This window comes from Sinocyclocheilus rhinocerous, unplaced genomic scaffold, assembly GCF_001515625.1.
Source record: "Sinocyclocheilus rhinocerous isolate Xijiao unplaced genomic scaffold, SAMN03320098_v1.1 scaffold681, whole genome shotgun sequence".
Lineage (NCBI taxonomy): Eukaryota > Metazoa > Chordata > Actinopteri > Cypriniformes > Cyprinidae > Sinocyclocheilus > Sinocyclocheilus rhinocerous.
In genome coordinates, this window is record NW_015641029.1 from 1,370,708 (window position 1) to 1,388,643 (window position 17,936).

At 37.0% G+C, this 17,936-nt stretch overlaps 2 protein-coding genes across 2 annotated transcripts in view; one reads left to right on the plus strand and one right to left on the minus strand.

Annotated features, from left to right (window-relative positions):
- The window catches only part of LOC107754156 (structural maintenance of chromosomes protein 2), a 17,875-nt gene extending 9,005 nt beyond the window's left edge, over positions 1 to 8,870 (plus strand). Inside the window, exons 15-24 of the mRNA XM_016570508.1 lie at positions 4,515 to 4,650; positions 4,749 to 4,873; positions 5,027 to 5,220; positions 5,361 to 5,504; positions 5,847 to 6,041; positions 6,117 to 6,317; positions 7,388 to 7,504; positions 7,612 to 7,772; positions 7,971 to 8,118; positions 8,243 to 8,870. Of these exons, the coding sequence (XP_016425994.1) occupies positions 4,515 to 4,650; positions 4,749 to 4,873; positions 5,027 to 5,220; positions 5,361 to 5,504; positions 5,847 to 6,041; positions 6,117 to 6,317; positions 7,388 to 7,504; positions 7,612 to 7,772; positions 7,971 to 8,118; positions 8,243 to 8,425 (1,604 nt within the window). The 3' untranslated portion in view covers positions 8,426 to 8,870. The remainder of the gene's footprint in view (positions 1 to 4,514; positions 4,651 to 4,748; positions 4,874 to 5,026; positions 5,221 to 5,360; positions 5,505 to 5,846; positions 6,042 to 6,116; positions 6,318 to 7,387; positions 7,505 to 7,611; positions 7,773 to 7,970; positions 8,119 to 8,242) is intronic.
- Positions 8,871 to 9,477: 607 nt separating this feature from the next.
- ecpas (Ecm29 proteasome adaptor and scaffold) overlaps positions 9,478 to 17,936 on the minus strand; it is a 30,572-nt gene continuing 22,113 nt past the window's right edge. The window contains exons 35-48 of the mRNA XM_016570537.1: positions 17,166 to 17,231; positions 16,916 to 17,005; positions 16,771 to 16,837; positions 16,593 to 16,684; positions 16,440 to 16,506; positions 16,012 to 16,203; positions 13,733 to 13,944; positions 13,501 to 13,544; positions 12,387 to 12,579; positions 12,103 to 12,244; positions 11,923 to 12,028; positions 11,617 to 11,705; positions 11,296 to 11,367; positions 9,478 to 10,366 (exon numbers count right to left, since the gene is read on the minus strand). Coding sequence (XP_016426023.1) covers positions 10,227 to 10,366; positions 11,296 to 11,367; positions 11,617 to 11,705; positions 11,923 to 12,028; positions 12,103 to 12,244; positions 12,387 to 12,579; positions 13,501 to 13,544; positions 13,733 to 13,944; positions 16,012 to 16,203; positions 16,440 to 16,506; positions 16,593 to 16,684; positions 16,771 to 16,837; positions 16,916 to 17,005; positions 17,166 to 17,231 — 1,572 coding nt within the window. The 3' untranslated portion in view covers positions 9,478 to 10,226. The remainder of the gene's footprint in view (positions 10,367 to 11,295; positions 11,368 to 11,616; positions 11,706 to 11,922; positions 12,029 to 12,102; positions 12,245 to 12,386; positions 12,580 to 13,500; positions 13,545 to 13,732; positions 13,945 to 16,011; positions 16,204 to 16,439; positions 16,507 to 16,592; positions 16,685 to 16,770; positions 16,838 to 16,915; positions 17,006 to 17,165; positions 17,232 to 17,936) is intronic.

A 17,936-nucleotide genomic window follows, 5' to 3' on the forward strand; every position in this document is an offset into this window, starting at 1 on the left:
CGTGGTAGAAAGATAGGAGATGGTATTAAAGTAGGTCAGTTTAAATGTATTGTATGAACTGCCCTTACTATGGAATAAAAAATACGGAGTGTATATGTACATTTAGTTAAAAGTGACTGCAAATCATCAGCTCCAGTGGCGCAGATGGATAAGTGCTTGTCGTTGACTTTTTGACGCGATCGACCCGGGTTCGATCCCGTCTTTTGCCAAACTTTTTTTTTCTCCCTTTTCAAATCTCGTATCACATCGTAAAGGCATTTATTTTCAATAAAAATTAAGGAAATAATCAAAAAGTTGAAAATAAAGTATCGGGTAGGGTTAGGGTAGGTGTAGGGAGGGCTTTATTGTACCAATAAGGTGGCATCCATTTAATAATTAAAATCAAAATTATAATTTACACTCAATACGTTATTATTGCATACTACAATACTGAAGTGCAGATAATTGCCACTATTTGCAACAAGTAGTATACTTGATAGTAGAAATCCTGCTATTTTAACAGTGTAAATAGGTATTTGCACTTAGTGTAAATAGCATATTGCTAAAAATACTGCTATTTTCACTTAGTGTAAATAGAATCCATTGCTAATACGAGATTTGAAAAGGGAGGAAAAAAAAGTTCGGCAAAAGACGGGATCGAACCCGGGTCGATCGCGGCAAAAAGCCAAGGCCACGCACTTATCCATCTGCACCATTGGAGCTGATGATTTACAGCCACTTTTAACTAAATGTAAATAGACACCCCGTATTTTTTATTCCATAGTAAGGGCAATTCATACAATACATTTAAACTGAGCTACTTTAATACCATCTCCAAACTTTCTACCACGACTCTGCTGTTCTTCGGCTGGTTCTTCCAGTATACGTTGATTGACAGATGTCTCGTCCAGTCAGCGGTGAGTAATCCCAAACCAATGGCGCTGTCTCAAACTATACCTACCTCTTCCGGTTTGTCTGATTTGTCGTTGTGTTTTCTGACTTGTTATTTTGTTTTCGAATTTGTCATTGTGTTTTCTGACTTGTTATAATGTTTTCTGAATTGTTGTTGTGCTTTCTGAATTGTTATTTTGTTTTTTAGACTTGCATTTGCGTTTGTAATTTGTTATTTTGTTTTCAGAATTGTGATTTGCTTTGCACTTCTCGGCCGCCGTAGGAATCAGTCTCCTCCTATCGGAGCATCGAATCTTCGACTATTCTGGGTCACCCCTAATTCAGACCCATTATCAGTTCTCTGTTTACTAGATTACAGCTCTGACTATTTGTTCTGGGATGTAATCTGATGTAATCAGATCAGTTCTTTATTAAATTCTGATTGCTATATAACAAATAATGTTTTAATGAGAATGTTGGACAGATTGTGAGGGGGGAAAATCTTTATAATACAATATAATATAATGTAAAAATACCTTTCTCCTAAATTCTCCCAAGAAAAACTTTTTTCTCTTTTTTACTATGTGTTATTTTATTAAGTGCTATTTTAATAGTGATATACTTTTATAATGTTTATTTTCAATTAATTATTACTTTAATTTTTATTTATATTTATATTTTTATTTTGTACTCTTGTCACTTTTATTACTTTAATTTGTCAGCTTATTTCACATAGTTGCCAGTTAATTTTTCTTCATCTATATTAAATTTATTTCAGCTCTTTCAATTACCGAAAATGATTTTTTTTTAAAGATTTATTTGTGGCATTTTTTCACCTTTATTATGATATAGGTGATAGATAGGGGGTGGGATCAGGAAAGGTCCTCAAGTCAGGATTAGAACTTGGGACGCCCGTAGCGCAATGACGCTGTATGTCTGCATGCTGCCCACAAGGCTATCGCCGCCGACAATGAATTTTAAGTTATAGTTAACATCAACAATACTGAATATGAGCTGTTCATGATGGGTTTTGTGAGATTCACCCATCAGAAATAAATTCTGAGTTTGCAGTATTCAATCTCCACAAATATTTTGCAGAGCAATCAAAGCTTTAAGTTTTAGAGCTCAGTATATTGCAGGTTCAACTGATTTATGCAGATTTACATTCATGTAACATGCGTTTGGCAAATGCTTTATTACACTATTTGCTAATATATACAACTTATCAGTTCATGCATACCCTGGGAATTGACCCATTTGCTGTTTGAGCTACAGGAACCATAGATACATCTTTGCGATCATTAAATTGTACTTTGTGTATCACCTTTATACTGACCCCCAATCTCTAGTTCTCACCATCAGCATTAGCCACAGAAAACCTATATTGGTGGACCACAATTTACAATCTGAATAATGATACCTGTGGGCTTTTTATCCAGAAGACAGATGAGTTTATGGTCTAAATACATTTGCAAGGGACAGTAGAACATTGTGTTCTGTAATAACTGTTACCTGTGTGTGTGTGCGTGTGTGTGTATCAAGGTTATTATAATTTTGAATTTTTTAATTCGTTTTATTTTAATATCGTTTTCAAATTTGCTAGAAAATTCAGTTTAGTTTTTATTAGTTTCATTAATATTTTTGTTAGCTTTAGTTTAGTTTTTATTTTGTGAATACATTTTTATTTCGTTTTTATATAGTTTAGTTTCAGTTTTAATTAAAGTTTAGCAGAATTAACAGATCACTTCCAGAGCGCAGGCCAAAGGAAGACGTAGGCATAATTTAACCTTAGTGAGGCAAACATATAGCCACACAAAATTAACGCATGCTGAGATGAATTAGATAGTAAAAGTATACAAATACACGCCAAAGAAAGCCGTCAAGCCATTTTTTATTAAATTAATCTACACAAGTTGCGCTTAATGTCATATCCAATGATGTGTGTTGAGATATTTAGTATGAAAATAAATATAGCCTGATTTGGTTATGTCTTTTCTTATTTAACCATAATCATGATATTGTAACTGTGGTGTCTTGCTCACTTTTCCGTGAACAAAATCAAAACTGGGACTAATGCAATTCAATAATAACGGCAATCGCATTTAACAGTAAAGGCTTATATTTGAATGTTCTTTTCATTTATGAAGAATTATAAGCGTGTGTATGATGTGATTTAGCCAGTTTTAGCTAGTACTGCTGGTGCATGTTTACCAGAGGAGGACCCGTGCAGGCTTTAAACTGCTTTGCGTCTCCGTCAGATAACCCCATGTGCGTGATGCGCCATTACAGGAAGGCTATTTCCCTAAACCTCCACACAGCTTGTATATTTTTCCGCCAAGGGGTGAGAACGTAATGATTACGAAAACGATTATTTATTTTTGATAATTATTATTTTATTTCAGTTCGTTTTTCAATAACTGTTGTTAGTTTAGTTTCGTTTTAGTTTTTCAATTATTTTGACGTTTTTATTTTATTTCAGTTTACGAAATTGTTTTTTCATCAATCGTTTTAGTCTTAGTTTTAGTTTTCGTTTACGAAAATAACCTTGAATATCTGTATCCTCTGCATGACATTACATGGTAAAATAGAAAAGAAACCCAGTGCCATGTTCTGTATATGTAAAGTCCGTATTTGATTCTAAAGACCTAGCCTACTAGAAGCAGATCCATAGTCTCGTTTTTGTAATGTCTCATAAAAACTGTGATTTACAACACTTTATTCCAATCTGTTTTTATTTTAAGACTTAAGAGTTAACCAAGTTGTCTTTATTCAAAAATAAATAAAACATTCATGTTTCTTTTTCAGTAGAAAACGTGTGATTTACTGCACTTTTTAGACACAGAAGGAAGGCTGGACAATCCCTTCTCTGTCTAATGTCACATAAGGTCACATCCTGTCTTAACAAAGAAAGAAGGTATGACGAATGACCTTGAGGAAAAGCCTGCTTAGCACCTTTAGGTCCTATCACAGTGGGACAAACAATCCATCCACATATTAATACAAATAAACATTGAGACAATAACAACAAATTTAACAGATGGATGTACACTTAAAATAATCTTACTGCTCCCTCTGACTATCTTACATTTTTGGTTACATTTTTATGCTTGAAAGTCAGTTCCTTTTCCAAATGTACTAGTGGTTATTTAACTGCCAATTACAGTATGTCCTTATGAATGAAAGAAATGGATGGCAACAAACTGAAAGGAATACATCTTTTGCTAATGATTTTGGTTTTAGAAGTGATGTCAACATTTGGAAGTGAATATCTGAAGGTTTGAGAGAGAGCGTGGCCTTTGAATAGGACCCGTGCAGGCTTTAAACTGCTTTGCGTCTCCGTCAGATAACCCCATGTGCGTGATGCGCCATTACAGGTAGGCTATTTCCCTAAACCTCCACACAGCTCGTATATTTTTCGCCAAGGGGTGAGAACGTAATGATTACGAAAACGATTATTTATTTTTGATAATTATTATTTTATTTCAGTTCGTTTTTCAATAACTGTTGTTAGTTTAGTTTCGTTTTAGTTTTTCAATTATTTTGACGTTTTTATTTTATTTCAGTTTACGAAATTGTTTTTTCATCAGTAGTTTTAGTCTTAGTTTTAGTTTTCGTTTACGAAAATAACCTTGGTGTGTATGTAGGTGCACGTGCTCAGACGGCCTCTGTCCTGTCTAAACTGGCTGAGGTGAAGGACATTCAGGACAGTCTGAGGGCCAAAGAGGCAGAACTCACCGCGGTAGAGTGTGAGCTCAGCAGCCTCAAGGGAACAGCTGAGAAGTGAGTCTCTGTCCAAAATACAACTTCTCAAAATCCTCACTGACCAATTGGAACAAAAGCACAAGGCAGAAGACTGAAATGTTGCTGCTCTCTTTCAGATATCGTCAGCTGAAGCAGCAGTTGGACCTGAAGACTGAAGAGGCTCGGATCCTGGAGACCAAACTTCAGCAGAGCTCCTTCCACAAGCAACAAGAGGAGCTGGAGAACCTGCGCAAGACCATCGGTACACACAAATACCACTCTTTGGCAAAATTTTGTTGGTTCTCTTTCTGAAACCGGTGCTCTGTATAAGAGGCGCAATAAACACACAACTACACAATATGGGTCATTGCTGGTTTTGCTGGTCTTTAACTATCGGGGTGTTCTGTTTCCTTAGAGGAGTGCGAGGAAACTCTGCAGAAGACAAAGGAGGTTCATAAGAAGGCAGAAGAGAAGTACAAAGTTCTGGAGAACAAGATGAAGAATGCAGAGTCAGAGAGAGAGAAAGAACTGAAAGAAGCCCAGCAGAAACTCAACCAGGCCAAGAGCAAAGCAGATGCTTACAACAAGAGACTGAAAGAGAAACAGCAGGTACTTTCCCATTACGACGACACGTATCAGGCTCCTGACTGACAAAGTTACACTGGGTCTACACTGGTTGTGTCACACCACAACAGCTTGAAGCGGAGTACTTTTTTTTTCTGAAAATACCTCTCTCTCTCTTTCTCTAGGAGGCAGATGCAGTAACTCTGGAGTTGGAGGAGCTGAAAAGAGAACAGGCTGGATATGAGCAGCAGATTCAGGCTGTAGATGAAGCTCTGAAAGCCATACAGGAGCAGATCGACACCATGACCACTGAGGTTTTGGCCAATAAGGTACAGAGACAACTTCTTTTAAGCCTATCTCTTAAAAATGAACATTCTGTTCTCTTTTTACTTTCCTGTCATTCCAAACCTTTATGACTTTCTTCTTTAAAGCACACAAGATATTTTAAGATGTTGGTAAATAAAACCGTTTTGGTTCCCTTTGACAATGGAAGTCATTCGGAACCAAAACTTTAAACTATCTTGTGTTCTGTTTCTCAAAACAAAAAGTCATACACTCTTGGAATGCCATGAAGGTGAGTAAATGACACAATTGTAGTTTTTGGGTGGACTGTCCCTTTAAAAGTGATGCCTTTAGTGCCGTAAATGTTAACTGTCACTCTGTGCGTTTAGGAAGCAGTGCGTGCTGCACAGGAGCAGCTGTCCCAGCAGAAGAAGGTGATTCTGGGACAGGAGAGAGAGATTAAAGGAAAGACCGGAGAAGCAAACCGCCTCCGAGAGCAAAACAATGATGCTCAGCTCAAAATCAAAGAGCTGGAGCACAACATCAGCAAACACAAGAAAGACAGCGGTGATGCCACTGCCAAGGTCAGAGGAAGTTAATGAGATCATTCCAGACTAGAGTGTTGTAGATTAGACTATCTAATGTTTGCGTTTGTTTAGGTGGCCCGCATGTTAGCTGAAAATGACTGGATCTCCTCTGAGAAGCATCTCTTCGGCCAGCCCAACACTGCCTACGACTTTAAGACCAACAATCCCAAAGAGGCTGGACAGAGGTTGAAGAGACTCGAGGAGACTAAAGACAAGCTGGAGAGAAATGTCAACCGCAGGGCCATGAACATGCTCAGTGAGGCTGAGGAAAGGGTACGACCTTTGACCTCTTTAGTGACAGTGCTGTTAAAGATGTCTCAAACATAGATGAGAATAAAAGAGCAGAGGTTAATCTTGGGAAACTTGATATTATGTCTGCTTTTGACATTTTTCTGGACAATTAAATGTCCTCAAAAGGCTAAAATGCTCTTTTTTTTATTACTGCTGTCTCTAAGGATATATCTTGTATATACAATACCTTTCAAAAAGTTTTTTTGGTAAGATTTTTGTTGATGTTTTCAAAAGAAGCCTCTTAAGCTCACCAAAGCTGCATTTATTTGGTCATAAATAGAGTTTTATTTAAAAAAGTGATATTCTGAAAAATTATTACAATTCAAAATAACTGAATTCTATATTTATATAGTTTGAAATGCAAAGCTGGACTTTCAGAAGCCGTTTTTCCATTCTTCAGTTGTCACATGATCCTTCTAATATACTGACAAAAATAAATGTTTCTTGAGCACCAAATTAATGTTGAAAATAATTTATATTTACTCAGTATTTTTTTTGTTCAGAATTTTGTTTAAAGGGGTCCTTTTATGCTTTTTCACTTTTTCGTTCTGTAATGTTGCTGTTTGAGCATAAAAAAGATCTGCAAAGTTACAAAGCTCAAAGTCCACTTCAAAAGGAGATATTTTATTTAACAGAAATCAGTTTCAAAAACTACAACGAACGACTCGTTTGGACTACAACGCATATTTTCCGTGATTTGTGATATCACAAATATCGACGAATGGAGTTCAAAAGAACAGCATTTGTATTAAATAATTTTTTGTTTGTTTGTTTTACAAATGTCTTTACAGTCACTTAAATCTTATTGACTGACCCCAATTTTGAATGATTGTGTGTTTATTTTATTATTATTTAATTATTATTATTATTTATTTAGTTGTGCCTTGCAATGTTTTTGTGAGATTTTGACCAGTTTCTGCTTTATTATTTTATTATTAGTGGTATCTTTATTTCCTTATTGGTAATGATTATAGCTATTTCTATTAGAAATATTTTATTATTAGTAGTAGTAGTAGTAGTAAAATGTAATAACACTGTCTGCCTTCTTTTAGTACAATGATCTGAAGAAGAAAAAGAGAATAGTTGAGAATGATAAAGCCAAAATCTTGGAAACAATTGAAGAGTTGGACCAGAAGAAGAATGAGGCTCTCAATGTGGCGTGGCAGAAGGTAAAATAAACCACCCATGACCCATTCATTTTTTACAATTACAACTAGTAAGAAAAAGATCAAACACTCATGATGCATCTGGTTCAGTAAAATGTGTGTGATTGCAGGTGAATAAGGATTTTGGCTCCATATTCTCCACCTTGTTGCCTGGGGCAAATGCTCGTTTGGCTCCTCCTGAGGGGCGTGGTGTCCTGGACGGGTTAGAGTTTAAAGTGGCTCTAGGGAACACCTGGAAAGAGAACCTGACAGAGCTCAGCGGGGGTCAAAGGTCAGCTTTTGCCAACTCTTTTGCTAAAAGTGGCATATCGCTTTTTCCTAAAATCAATATCCATTTTGGTTATGGCTCTCCAAGCCAACATTTCTTGGCCACAGATCCATTAGAGCATAAGATTGTGGACTGGTTACCGCATATTTCCCTGTACATGTGCTGTCCATTGACCATCTGATGCCTTTATGTGTGTTTCAGGTCTCTGGTGGCACTTTCTCTGATTTTAGCTATGTTGTTGTTCAAACCTGCTCCCATTTACATCCTGGATGAAGTGGACGCCGCTCTTGATCTCTCACATACACAGAACATCGGACAGATGCTGAGAACACACTTTACACACTCACAGGTAATACACGTCATTCATTTTGACATTTGTTTTTGAGTATATGTCAATTTTCCAGTGTTTCAGTAACAGATTTTGATCACAACAGAAACTTTTAAGTTTTTTTTTTTTTTCATATACGTTGCAGTTTGTTGTGGTGTCTCTGAAAGATGGAATGTTCACCAATGCCAACGTGCTCTTCAAGACCAAATTTGTGGACGGCATCTCCATGGTCACTCGCACAGCTCAGACACATGAGGGAAAGGTTTTGTCCCAGCGCACTCAGGAGAAAGCCAGGGACAAACGCCAGCGACAGATACTGGCCAGCTAAACACACTTGCTATATTGCACAAATATAAAGATAGAAGCCAGATATATTAAGCTTTTATCACTTTCAGTTGAGAAAATGAAATGGTATATTTAAAATTGTTAGTACTAAAAGCATTTTTGGACACATCAGATTTGTGCAACTAATGCATGTAGAATTGCTCTGTAAATCAGCATTTTCCATTGCCTATTTTAAAATGCTGTTACACTCACAAATTTTCTCCGCATTATTAATTGACATTATGGAGTGTAGTTGCTCTACAACTTTTTCATCCTGCGAGTCTGTTTTCTCTCTCTGTGCACTGTATTTCAATATATTTGTTTGTAGGATGACTTTGTCTTTTCAAACTTTGCAAACTGGTTTTGTATAAATAAAATGTCAAAAAAAATTGTAGTGGTTTCAGAAATTGTCAAGATGACATCCTGCCCTAATGAACATTTAAGAAAACGGAGTTGAAAAATGCTGATTTAATATTTGATAAAATATGTATTTTTGCCATTAAATGTAATTGGATGTTACTTAAACACTGAACGATGTCATTGAATAGTAATTTATAGCCATTATCTTGAGGTGTATATATATATATATATATATATATTACAATTTTAAAAAATCTATATATGCATAATGCTAAAATATTTGATTAGCCAAATATTACATACAAAGCTCTATAGATTTATCCAGTAGTCACAAATCATGGAAATTAATTTGTCAATATGTAGAAGAACTTTGTAATTTTAAAGTCATGATGTAACAAGCGAGATTTTGCTTTTATTTTGTGATGTATATCTATCTCTGGAGGCAGATCTGAATGCCAGTTGGCAGTCAACTGTAAGAAAGGGACAGGGTTTAAGCAGACGAAATGATTTTCTTTTTATCATTGACTAACAGACACCCCGAAAAATTCGCACAACTTTATTTTTAATTTAATGGGCAGCATTGGGCACAAACCACAAAGGGTGAGATGAAACCCAGTATAACATGCCCCTACAAAGATTTCATTTATCCATTATGGAAAATATATTTTCACACATGCAAACATGGACAAAGGCAGGTTTGAGGTTTGAATTTCCTTTGTTACAAACTTCCCTTTAATACACACTTAATACCTTTACACAACCCTCATTTAAAAAACATTCAGTTTTAATCAAAAGTTCCCACCTAACCAGTAAGATAGATCTTTGTCTCTTCTGCTTGACTTTCGGACACCACCTTTTCTAACAGCACTGAATGAATGAAAGCAAAAGGTTGACTCAATCAGTATCTTTACTCGTGAAGGATGGGGGAAACAAACTGGAGGGGTGTTTACATAGAAACCTGCAGTAGTCCCTCAAACCCCTCGAATATAATTCAGTGTATATGGTTCATAAGAGCAGTTCTGGCCCTGATCAGTCTCTTGCTAAAATAAGCAGTTTCATGTGCATAACTGCAGAAAGCCTTCTGCTTCCCAAACTCCATGATTTCCAGTATCTTGAACACACAACCCAAGATGGAAGGAGTCGAGTGTATTCTCGCACTTGCACGTACCGAGACTTTAACCAGGTTAAAAAGGTTGGTGAAAATGTCTAAGCAAAACTAGATGAGGCTCACTGTAGCCAAATGTAGTCTTTGCACATTGGATAAAAGCATCAGGTAAAAGAGTTCACACATGGAAAAAAGGTTTAGGGCCTACACCGAGCTGTTGGAGTGTGCAGATAATGGCAAAATATGTGTATATGCAACTTGGCTGTGAAGATTATTACAGAAATGTATGGTGGCGATTCTCAAATCAACCCTCAGGACAGTGTGTGTTTGGGCAGGTTATTCATGGCAGGGCTTGTATTTTTCTTCTCATCGTCTGGGCTTTGTCCTTCAGGTCTGGACAGCTGTCTGTCTCCATTGTAGCTAAAGAACGCTGAAGCTGTTGCCGACTTCTCTCGAACAGACACTCCCACTGATCACTCTCTACAAACATAAAACAGCATCAATTTTATTAGGGAGAAGGTTTCTATCCAACTTTTCATACCTGCAAACCATTTTATAAAATGTTATTTCTGTCAAAACTTATATCATTTGAACTGCAAAGTTGTTCAAGTCAGTTTTATGGTCATTTTAGAGTTCATAGACAATAGTTAGGGTGGCCGTATGTGCCATTTATACGGGACATGTCCTGGCCACGATTTTCATATTTCCTAAAACATCCAAAGTAGTTTGACCAATAACATGCAGGTATTGTACATAATCGACCAATCGTGGTGCGTCGCCCGTGAGAAGGTGAGAATGATCAAATTCGATGCAAATATGTGCACGTGTTTGTTCGTTCGTTCGACTTAAAGCTGCGCACCGATTGTTGTATGACACCAAAGTACCGCGAGAGCGATTTGAAAGCATAAGGAGCCGTCTGCTCTGCTCTCTATAGCTCTCGTGAAATAATGTCATGCAACGATCGATCTGCACAGTGCTAACAGCCAAAACTTGGATATTTCAGGCAATATAGAAATCCTGGCAAGGGTGCGTCCCGTAAAAATGGCCCGTATGGTCACCCTAACTATAGTGTCGTTTCAAAACAATGTTGCTACCTAAACAATATGTAGTTCTATTCTAATATCAAAATTTTCCAAAACGATTTTACATTTCCTATTCCTCTGGTCTGTTTGCAGATATGCTTAAAAATTTTTTTTTTTTACTTTTAAAAGGAACTAATGCATTTGGCATTATTTTTTTTATTTTTGGTTTTTTAACTTTAGTACATGACAGTGTAGAAGTCACAGGATTGGCACCGAGATATCTGGCATAATTTAGTTTTTTACCTGGAACATTTGAAACAACATGATAAAACTGACCGATTTCTGTAATCAGCTATTTTTCTACATGTTAGAGCAAATCAACGCTACCTTCAATCCTCTTCAAAAGAAGTTCAACTACCGCCAAGGCTTCTGTTCTTACTGATGAATAGCTTTTGTTTTCTGTAGGGGAAAAAATAATGATTCTCATGAGCCAAGTCTGAATAAAAGGTGGATAAAAAGAGGGGTCAACCAAACTAAAATTATTGTGAGAAATGTGTTTTTTTTTTTTGGAAGTCAACAGTCACCAAAACTGTTTGGTTACCAACGCTCTTCAAAATGCCGCCTTCTGTTTAGATCTTGAGGGTGACTACATTTTCATTTTTGGGTGAACTATGCCTTTAATGTTTGGAAGCTCATGAGAAACTCCACCTAGTGGTGTTGCCAGGGCAGTGCAGGTGTCAGACAACATCTCAGTCAGAACAGCAGCGTTCTGAGGTTTCTTATCCAACAGCAACAATCTAGAACATACACACACAAAAACACCATACAGTCAATACAGCATTCAAAATCTTTTTAATGCATTCACCAACTATTTTAGCACTTTACTCTTTTTCTACCTGCTATTTTCAAAGAAAAGCAAATATGGTTTAAAGAACATTTTAAGTTCAAAAACCCTGTCAGAAGAGCCTATATTACAAGGCATTTGTTTACGTTAAAGTTTTTAGTATACTATACCTCTGATAGAAGACCTTCAAGGCACGCAGGACTCCCAGTTGGACCCTCCACGTGCTCAACTTCAGTCTATCACACATTATGCTACAAACCTCATTCTGGAACTGATCTACAACACAAAACACACTCATTAAACAGCAGCACTCTGCCCCTGTGTGTGTCTAAGACTTGTAACAGACTTACTCTGTGTCTGAATGGTTTTAGGCCAGGTCTTTCCAAGTGTCTCAAATGCACACAACAGAACTTCTGTTTGTAATTCACGAGCTTTAGCATCATCGTCGTCATCATCATCATGTCTCGGGGAGCTGGCACTCGCCGGCTGATTCTAAATAGAATTAAGTACTGAATGTGGGGCTCCCAAATGATTCAAACACTTTTAGCAATATTGTTACTCTGTAACTCAATTAGGATGAAATGCCAAAGCTTTAAAAAACAGATTAACTTTGAGCATGTAGGGTTTGCTGCACCTTTTTAATGAGAGGAAGCACAATGTCTGTGATTTCCTGAAAACGATCCTCCTGCGTCGACTCCAAGATGTCTGCTGCACTGCGTAAGGCTGCCATTTTATAAACCAGACTCTCTTTCTTACATTCCTTCAGCACCAGATCCAGCACCTCACTCACCGTTGGCTGACCTGCTGCAGGCTTCTGTAGCTCCACACTACAGACAGAATCACACATATATGAAAACTTACAAACAGTAAGTACAGTTCAACTCATAGGTTTCATTAACCCAGAAACAGCAAGAGGTTTATAATTTTCTGTTTTCCTGTGAGTTTTGGTTTCCCAGCATGCTCTGCAGTCTGCACAACTCGCTATAAAAGGCTAAACATAATATTAAGAATCAAAAGTAGGTAAACCTCTGAACCGGATCATTTCTAAGCACTACATTTAAGGAATGACCATATATTTAAAGGAATAGTTTACCCAAAAATTAAAATTGGCTGAAACTTTATTCACCTTCAGGTCATTCAAGATGTAGATGGGTTTGTTTCTACATAGGAACAGATTTGGAGAAATTTAGCATTACTTGCTTGCCAATGTATACTCTGCAATGAATGGGTGACGCAGTCAAAATAAGAGTCCAAACAGCTGATAAAAACATCACAAGTAATCCACACCACTCCAGTCCATCAATTAACATCTGATAAAGCAACAATTAATTTTTAAAAAATCATCCTTATACGTGATGGTTTAAATTTAAAACACCTTAATCATGGATTTGTTTCTTACAAACATGCAGGTTTTCACTTCACATGACAATAAGTGATGGACTGGAGTCGCATGGATTGTGATGTTTTTATCAGCTGTCTGGACTCTCATTCTGACGGCACCCATTTACTTCAGAGGATCCATTTGTGAGCAAGTGATGTAATGCTAAATTTCTCTAAATCTGTTCTGATGAAGAAACAAACTCATCTACATCTTGGATGGCCTGAGGGTGAGAAAATATTCAGCAAAATTTCATTTTTGGGTAAACTATTCCATTTTTTTTTATTTAGTTTTTGCTAAACATCTTACAGATCCTGTAAAGCTATAAGCACAACTATATAAGTGTGTGAAATATATAGTAGAGTCTAACCTGCATTTAGACACAACAGATCCAACAGCTTTCAACAGCTCTTCCTGTGGATATACAAGACATTAGACTTCAGTGGCCACAAATACAGCAAAGAAAGAAATCAGGTTCAAACAAACCACTGAGATCATGTTTGTCTGCTTCCAGAGCAGACAGTATTATTAATCCTTGCCCAGGTGCATAAAGTCTGTCCCCCAGCACAGATCATGTGTTTGAAAAAGAGCGGGTATGTTACCTTCCCTGCCCAGGTGCGTCCTGCAAGCCCTTGCAGTAGTGCACTCAACACCATGCCCAGGTGAGGTGCCACCAGTGAGCCCGTTTGTTGCTTAGCAATAGTTGCCATGGCAGAGGCACCCTGAGCCTTCATCTTCCAGGACTGAGACTGCAGAGCCCTCTGAGTAATGGCTATGAGCTCAGGCATGTACAACCTGATTCCACCAAAGCTGCCTAAAAATACACAATAATTCATGATTCATTCTCTCATCCTAGCCCTTAAGACACACTATAATATGTAGTACACTACCTTTTGGGTCATTAATATTTTTATTAAACAAGACATTAAATTCATCAAAATTGACAAAGACATTTATAATGCTATTATGCTACAAAAGATTTCGGTTTCATACAAATGCAGTTCTTTTGAACTTTCTATTCAAAATAATTCTGAAAAAAATGTATCACAAAAATATTAAGCAGAACAATAATAATAATAAGAAGCAGAAATGCTTCTTGAACACCAAATCAGCATATTAGAATGATTTCTGAAGGATCATGTGACACTGCAGACTGGAGTAATGATGCTGAAAATTCAGCTTTGCCATCACAGGAATGAATTGCATTTTAAAATATTTTGAAATAGAAAAGTTATTTTAAATTGTGATAATATTTCACAATATTACTGTTTTTTTTATCAAATAAATTGAGTTTTGGTAAGCATAAGAGACTTCTTTCAAAAATAAAAATCTTATCAACTTTAAACTTTCAAACAGCAGTGCACATATCCCTCTAGTGCTTCAAGGCCTGGGTATAGACTGTTTTCTAATTAGGTCTTCAGTTAGATTATGTTTGACTCAACATTGTAACTAATATATGCATAATGAAATCAAATAACAATTTTGCTTAGATATGAACAAAAAATCCATACATGTAAACTAATGCTAAAATGTTGAAGTCTAACATAACAATAGGGCTAGGTGATATATAAAAAAATTAAACATTAACAATGATTTTTGATGTAAAGTCTAGCAACATGCATAAATTACAGCATAAATAGCCCACCATAAAATTAAATCTTTACACATCCAAAGAAAAAAAAAAAGAAACTGGTTAAATGACTGATTTGATTTTTTTTTTGAATTGACTTCAGGTCAGGGTCAAAAATTAATGGGGGCTTGTGGTAAAAATTCCCCACAAATTCAAGATAAAGGGCCAAAAATTGCCCCTGCATAATTAAACAATCGATTACGGCTGTCACAATTAAAAAGAAATGTGAAAATGAATGAAATGTGTCTATTTGTGAAATTACATTTTGTTTCGCTCACACTGCATCAGATTGCTTTTTACTCATTGTTTTTTTGCAGTGTCAAGCCTTATAACCAATCACACACGTTGAGCTTAGGAATGCAATGGCCAGAGGCATTCAGATTAGTCAGCACTGAAAACTCTGTTGTTGTTGTTGTTGAGTGTGCGCGATTCATCTTATAGCTTTAATGATTATAACGGGAGTTTCTGCATAGCTTGTGCTACTTCATAAAATAATTGATAAAATCATAGACCGACATGTTTGTCTGTGAAGCCAGAGCCAGAATATATGACGAGCCGTTTCCCCAGACACAAACGCAAGTTTTTAATATGTATTCTATTAATCGACATTAATAATCACTATTATAATATCAAGAGCACTAAATCGACAATAATGATTTTTGTCATGATACTGCAGCCATATTAGCTCATGTTTTTAAACGTATAATTTAGATACAATTTTAAACAGTCAAAGCGGTGATAAAAATTGCCCTCCTGGAAATCAATTTCAGGGGGCAAAAATTGCTCCTTATGCCAGGTTCAGCCTACACGATATTTTTGTTGGTCACGATAGTCACTGTGTCAGATTACACGATTTTGACTCCTAAAATCTTTCGTTTTGCCATGTTTGAAACCTGTGTATGAAAGAGCTTCTGTGCTGCTATTGGTCAACGTCACCAATGTGACAGAACTCGTCGTGGACGACAGAAAAAAAATTAAACATGCTAGTCTTTCTGTCGTGATGTCGCTATGTCCACTATGACACACTACACGTGCTGAAACGATGAAATCTTGCTTCCCGACGCCCATTGTCGTTTACGAATCCCCACGACACCCTACGTCAAGAAAATCATGGCAAAATCGGGCTAAAATCGTGTAGTCTGAACCGGGCATTAATGGAAAAGTTCATTTCTGACCCTGCACATTCAAAATGTTATGAATTAATCTGCAAAATTATCTTTTCCCCTCCAAAGGTTGTGTATCGTAACCTACCAGGTACATGTTCCTGCCAGACCTCTGACCACAGGTTGACCTCAGCGCTTTCTCCTTTCTCTTCCTCAGGCTCCTGATGCATGCCCAGAAACGCCAGCGGCAGAGCCACTCCAGCATGAGCCTTCAACACATCAGGACTGTAGTGACTGATGGCATGAACCACCAGACAACATGAGGACTTGTACAGTGCCTCTGAAAATGACAGAAAAAACACTTTACAACCTAGATAGCATGAGGATTTACATTCTTATTTTTCAAGAGAAATCCTCTTCATTAAATGACAGTTCACCCATAAATGAACATCATGATGGGTCATCATTAACTAATGTCATCTTTTGTGTTCAACCAAAGAAAGTCAAGTAATATGGGTTTGGAAGGACATACGTGCATTCATATTTGGGTGAACTATTCCATTAAAGTCCTCATACCCTCTTTTTCCAGGTACCAGGTGTTCATTTTCTGCAGAAGCTTCTCAACACTGCCGTCTTTGGCTGTCTGATGGGGAAAACAAGAGTATTGTTTTGTAACTCTGTAGTTGCTTTAGGTTCAACTGAAATATGCATTCAGGTGTGTTTTCATACCCTGACCAGATGTCCAATGGCAAAGGCAAACGACTTCTGAATGACGCTACTACGGTCATTAATCCCATTTAGGAGTGAACTCATGAGTTTACCTGTGGGACAAAATATGCCCGATCACATATAAGACTTACAAATGTACAAAACAGTGTAACTCCTCTATTCTGTCAGTATGTGTTACCTGAATATGGTGTAAGATCTTGAGGGCACTGCACTGTCAATGACACAATCACACTGGCACATCCTCCCTACAATTGCACATACAACCGTCAGTCTGTGTGTACATGTGGAAGATAATACTGATAAAAATCTAGCAGGATGTGTACCTTGGTTCCGAGTCCGATTCCACTCTTTAGTAGCTCACAAAGTTTTGGAACAAGCTCTCCTAACACAGACACATCCAAGTGTTGCAGACACTAAAAACCACAAACGCAGCTCACATAAACATTGGAGTAAAAAAAAACCGCTTGTAAACATGCATATAGATGTGTTTTTGTAATGAAATGCTCATTTAATTACCCATTTGGAATGCAGCTAATGCATCATATAGACAGACTTAATGATGTGTCTTCTTACCATATTAATGGTTTCCATCATAGGAGAGGACTTGGCTGCACTTAACCTTGCGGCATCCATTGCACTCTGACACAGAAGGAAATGTGAAAACAATAAGTTCATTACATACAAGTCTATACTGCTAATATCATCAAAAGGAATAACAAAAATAATGATTGTTTCAAACACTCTCAAACCATGTGCCAATCCATTAATCAACACCATTGCTGAGTATTTTCTTCTTAAAACTGTAGTTTCCCAAAGGCTGTCCCAGAAACACGCTTTGAAACAGCCCTCGGTTTGCTACGTCACAAAATTCAATAACATCACAAAATTCAATAACCAATCACGTCAAGGGATAGATTGCCATCATTAGCATATCCCTCTCTCCATTTATACAAACGTGGCACGCATAGAGATCGCATGCAAAATATACCAATAGGATTACCAGCACAAAACCAAGAATAAAATAGAGCAAAAAACCCATGAAGCCGTGGTTTAATGTGAATTTAGAATCACTAACTTAAATAATAACCCGCGACAACAGTGTAAAAGTAGCCCGGAGTCAGACCCACCTCTCCCGCATTGGCGTCCGCACTTCACACGCATTGCTCGCGGGCGCGAATTAATTCAATTCAATTCAAGTTTATTTGTACAGCGCTTTTCACAATACAAATCATTGCAAAGCAACTTTACAGCAAATTAAGTTCCTACAATATTTAGTGGTAGCTTATCAGTGGTGACTGTCAGTCAATGTACATATGGCAGAAATGTACGGAAAAATCAATTAAA